The sequence below is a fragment of the Salarias fasciatus genome, chromosome 13 (genome assembly GCF_902148845.1).
Source record: "Salarias fasciatus chromosome 13, fSalaFa1.1, whole genome shotgun sequence".
In the NCBI taxonomy this organism is placed as follows: Eukaryota; Metazoa; Chordata; class Actinopteri; order Blenniiformes; family Blenniidae; genus Salarias; species Salarias fasciatus.
In genome coordinates, this window is record NC_043757.1 from 3,782,437 (window position 1) to 3,787,824 (window position 5,388).

The 5,388-nt window shown below is 45.7% G+C and overlaps 1 protein-coding gene across 1 annotated transcript; it reads left to right on the forward strand.

Annotated features, from left to right (window-relative positions):
• The first annotated feature begins 1,561 nt into the window (after positions 1-1,561).
• Positions 1,562-4,924, forward strand: LOC115399233 (kelch-like protein 10). The gene is made up of 6 exons (XM_030106514.1): positions 1,562-1,680; positions 1,907-2,390; positions 2,610-3,224; positions 3,470-3,619; positions 3,819-4,184; positions 4,865-4,924. Exons 1-6 carry the CDS (start codon positions 1,562-1,564, stop codon positions 4,922-4,924), a joined length of 1,794 nt encoding a protein of 597 aa, XP_029962374.1.
• The last annotated feature ends 464 nt before the right edge of the window (positions 4,925-5,388 follow it).

A 5,388-nucleotide genomic window follows, 5' to 3' on the forward strand; every position in this document is an offset into this window, starting at 1 on the left:
CCAATTGGAAACAGCTGTTGGGTTTATATTTCCGTTTGTCTATGTCTGTCTGTTTCACTGTGCGAGGCTAGAAAATATCTCCATCAGTTCCATTCTTTGAAGAGTGTCACTCTGGAGGCCTCAGTCAGTCAGACACAACCCTGACAGCAGACCACTGGGACTAAAGGGAACGCAAGTGTGTTATTGAAATAATCGTTGCATAAATGTTAATGAGATATTGTGGATATTCATTCTGTTTAATTCTTTAAAAACCCCCATCAGCTCTGGGTGAGCTGCAGAACATTTTTGGATTTTCAAGTGAGCCTTGACTTGCTTGAGTTTGGGGATATTCAGCCTGTTAGCCTCTCTGGAATAGAGTGGTGGTGTAGTGGTTATCTCTCTCACTTAACCACAAACTAGTGAGCATCCTTCACCCTGACAGGACATGTTACCACTTGAGTGGTTAAAAGATGCCGTACATGATCCATCACAATCATCCAGTCACTCATTTGATCATTTGGTCTTTTTTACAAGGACTCTTTGAGAGATTGGAACCTGCTCCACTGACTTATGGTACGTGCCCGGTGAATTGGTCGGTTTTTCTCGCATCCCATTCGTTCATTGTCTATGTGAAACGCACCGTGATGCATCCTGGGAGCGGTGCAGTGCGTTTTGAGATGCGTTGCGTCTTCCGTGGGCTGCCCACAGCTCATTTACATAAAATCGAGTTTTCCAAAACCTAATTAAATGAGGCACAGGGAGCCGAACACATCGCAAAACAGAAAACGTTTAAGCTAGCGGTGTACTGAAACCAAAATAAGGACAGACTCTCCAGCTGCACGGCTTATTTCTCGCCTCAGATGTTTCTAGACTGACGGCAGCATAGCACCACTGCATAGATGGATGCTCTGCACTGCACTGAAGAGGTGCAGTTGAAGGACAGAGGCTTCTTATTGACTCATCAAAAGTAAATGTCCACCCAGCATACAGAGATGTGGTGTTTAATGTGAGTAACAATAAATAAATAAATAAATAAATGACTGCTGAAAGCTGTCATCATGGAACACGGACATAAAGATCACCAACTGTTCTCCCTCGCATGTCTCCTCCTCCTCGACCTCCACAGTGTTTTAATTCCATCAAAGCTACAGACACGTTTATAACTACAACATACAGTTCGATTTTACTCCCAAAAATCACCAGACCAGCAAGAATTAAACTCATTCCGCAAAAATTTTTCTTCCTTTTAAAAGTGATTTTTTTTTTTTTTTCCTTTCCACAGTCGCTTTCTTTGCTCATGTGGAACTTTTGGGTTTTCTCTTAAAAAGTGCCAAGAAATGATTGTGTTGTAATTAGATATAAAGCTGAATCGAATCGAATCGAACTGAACTGAACTGAACTGTATTGAAGCTGAGACGGTTGCCGGGTGAAGTGTGATGTCATCAACTTTACTCTTATGTCATCAGGACTTTCAGACATTAAATCCATTTGTTCCAAGTCTGTGTACATTCAGCAACATTCCCAGTATCAGGACAACGTTTCTAAAGTAACAACAACTGTAAAAGGACAGCCCCGGTACACGATGGCTTCAGTTGAGGAGCTCCGATTAGCTGGACTGTTTTGCGATGCGGTTCTTAAAGTTCAAGACTTTGAATTTCCAGTTCACAAAATCATTATGTGTGAATGTTCTCCATACTTCGAGTAAGTTGAAACAGAGAAACGATGTTTGTCCTTCAAAGTTCTAAGTTTCACCTGGTATAATAGATAGAATATGAAAAACTGCTGAGCATTTTGTAAATTGTACAAATTTAGCATAAATGTGCTGGACCCAAAAACTTTATTGTGGTTTGAGTTGTTGTCTCCGTGCCTGCTCCTTTTAACTGTTTCACAAAAGTTTAAAATGTTTTCTTTCACTTTTCTCCTTCAGAGCTCTTTTCCTTCGGTGGTCCAGCCCAAGCCAGAGGGTTTATAACATACCTGGCGTCGCTCCTGTGATGATGGAGCGTATCATTAAGTTTGCATACACAGGCTCTGTTCCTGTGGCGCTGGACAACGTGCTGGGCCTCATGGTCGTGGCTGATCAGTTTGAAGTAAGGGAGATTGTACAAACCTGCAGCCATGTCCTGGAGGAACAACTCTGCCCAGAGAATTGCATAAGCATTTGGCAATTCACAAGAACCTTCTCTTTCTCCGAGCTCCATTCTAAAGTCCACCACTACATCCTGGATCGCTTTGAGGAAGTGGTTTCCAGTGAGCAGCTGCTGCAGCTCGGTGTCCATGAATTTGCTCATTTCCTTGACAGAGATGACCTTATTTTAAGGACAGAGAGAATTGTGTATGAGGGTATTATGAAGTGGATCGCCAATGACCCAAATCAACGAAAAGAACACCTCTGCTATCTGATGTCAAAGGTACAGTAATCTGTGTGACTCATACTCTTCCTAAGCACTCAGGTGTTGTCCTTGATAAGACTTTGGTGAACTATCTGATAGACGTGACACCATGTGTTGTAAAGAGTGCTGTACACAGGGAAAACCTTGTGTTTCATAGACAAATAGAGATAACTGACAACAAGTGCCATATTTCAAAAGGTAATATTCATGAATTGTGTCCATTTCATTGCTGTTTAGATTCGGCTCTGTCTGATGGGTTTACCTGACATCATGATGAATGTGCTGTCAAACGATCTGGTGAAGAGCGACTCTCGGTGCCTGGCCATGGTCACCAAAGCCTCCAGAATCCTGCGTTACCTCATCAAAAACTATGGTGATGATATCGTCTCCAACCCCTTTGCTCGCCCGCGCCTACCAAATGCCATTCTGTTGGCCATTGGAGGCTTTCGCGAAGGGCATCCCATCAATAGCATCGAGGCATATGACATCCGGGCCAACCGTTGGTCTAAGTTGACAGCCCCTGCAGAACCTCCTCGTAGGTCCCACGGCACCGCCTTCCTGAATGGATACATCTATTACATTGGTGGCTACAACAGAGACGAGATTTTCAACAGTGTGCGCAGGTTTAATCCCACCATGAACGTTTTTGAAGAGGTAGCACCGATGCATTCGCCCCGCACCCACGTCAGCGTGACTGTGCTGAATGGGCTCATCTTTGCCCTGGGAGGCTTTGATGGGGAGTGGCGTCTCAGATCTGCAGAGCACTATCAGCCCGAGAGCAACCAGTGGACCCTCATAGCACCCATGAGCGAAAGGAGGAGTGACGCAAGTAGCACAGTCCTCCACGAGAAGGTGAGTGACTCCAAGGAGCAGCTGAATTGAAAGTTTGATAGTCTGCACCTAACAGGAGATGGGATTTATAACGACCTCTAATGACGAAATAACTAATTTATAATTTTTTTTAATTTTATTTTCTCCTGTTCAGAATACTAATCATGATTACCATAACACTGTAGCTCAACATTGACATAGGAAACATTGGCAACACTTGTGGCCTAAAATGTAAAATGACTTCCTGTCCTTACTTTAATCTTCAGATTTATGTTTTTGGAGGATTTACTGGGTGGATGGTCCTGCGAAGCGCTGAGTGCTACAACCCACAAACCAACCAGTGGACAAGGATTTCTAACATGATTAGTCACCGCAGTGGAGTTGCAGCTGTTGCTTATAAGAATCTCGCCTATGTGGTAAGTTTACCAAACCAAGCTGACACTCAGATAACATGTAACTCACTCATAGAAAGCGTGGAACCCTGGATGAGCTGGGTTTTGAATCTGAGTTATCCTGACCACTGATGAAGAAAGATAATTATTTTAAAAAAGTATCCATTCATTTATATAATTAAGAACTTTTTTTCAAATGCTTTGTTCCTTTTTCTTTCTGAAGGTCGGTGGCTATGATGGCGTCAGCCGTCTGGCCAGTGCTGAGGTCTATGATCCGTTGACCAACACCTGGCGCATGCTGCCCTCCATGAGGAGCAGTCGCAGCAACCTTGGCATCGAAGTGCTTGATGATCGCATCTTTGTTGTTGGGGGCTTCGACGGCTTTTGCACCATCCGTTTTGTGGAGTGCTTTGACCCGACGTTGAATCTGTGGTCTGATGTCCACGACTTGCATGTCTCACGCCACACAGTGAGCTGCTGTGTGATTTACGGACTCCCCAACATGGATTTCTACACCTTCAATCGAGACAGTCTGCCATTTATTCAGGCAGACCAAGAGATGGAGGAGGACGATCAGGAGGAGGAGGAGAAGGAAGAGGAAGAGGAGGAAGACGATTAGAATGAGGTGCAGGAGGAGGAAGAGGAGGGAAGATCAGGAGAAGGAAAAAGAAGAGGAAGGGAAGTAGTGGGCGGAGTCGGGGCCACTTGCCCGCCCACTACCGATAGAAAGAGAGAAAAAGATAGGACAGACAGATTCATTGACTGATTCAGCGTCAGGATGTGTTTTTAGAAAGAGGGAGACAGAAAAAGAGAGGAACAGAGGGTATAGAGGTCAGATGAACAGTGAAAGGGAGTCAACAGTTATTAAAATACAAGACAGTCCCAACAATGACACTGAAAAACCAGGAGAAAGAGAAAAATCATAAGGGGCCACCCGCATCCAGCGGTGCCACAAACGCCGACCCACACCGCGGTCCATGAACCATACTGCAGGCCTCCCACCAGTCAGGCCAGAAGAGTCCCCAGGACGACACCCTCCACAGGCAGACCAGACACATCTCCCGATGTGGACGGCCCCCATAAAGATACACTGCAAATGAAATAATTAAAAAAAAAAAGAGCATGAAATTAAAACAAGTATGTAGCAAATCCAAACTGTTTTGCCTCGCAGCTCTCTTTCTGTTCTGATGGTACGCTCCGCCTCACTTCAGTGAAAGTCCAGGACTTGTTTGTGCGGTGTGTATTGTTGCGTTTTTGCGCTGGCTCCAGGGTTATTTCCGAGCGGTGGGGGCGCTGCTGGAGCTGCTGAAGACGACAGAGGACCCATGAAGGAAACTCTTGCCACCCCGGACCACTGTCGTCAACCTGTGATGCTGCTGAAAGGTCCCCATTCACAGAGGAACACTAAGAGAGGGATTCATCCATCCTTTTTCTAAACACTTCTTCCTTTTCAGGGTCGCGGGTGGCTGGAGCCGATCCCAGCTGCTGCTGGGAAGGGCAGGGTCACCCTGGACAGGTCGCCAGTCTGTCGCAGGGCTAACAAAGACAGGCGAACAACCATTCACACCCACACTCACACCGAGGGGCAATTTAGGGTCACCAATTAACCTGACATGCATGTTTTCGGACAATAGGAGGAAGCCGGGGTACCCGGAGGGAACCCACGCACACACAGGGAGAACATGCAAACTCCACACAGAAAGGCCCCGAGCTGGTTATTGAACCCAGGACCTTCTTGCTGTGAGGCAAGAGCGCTAACCACTGCCCCACCATGCAGCCTGTGATTGTGAACT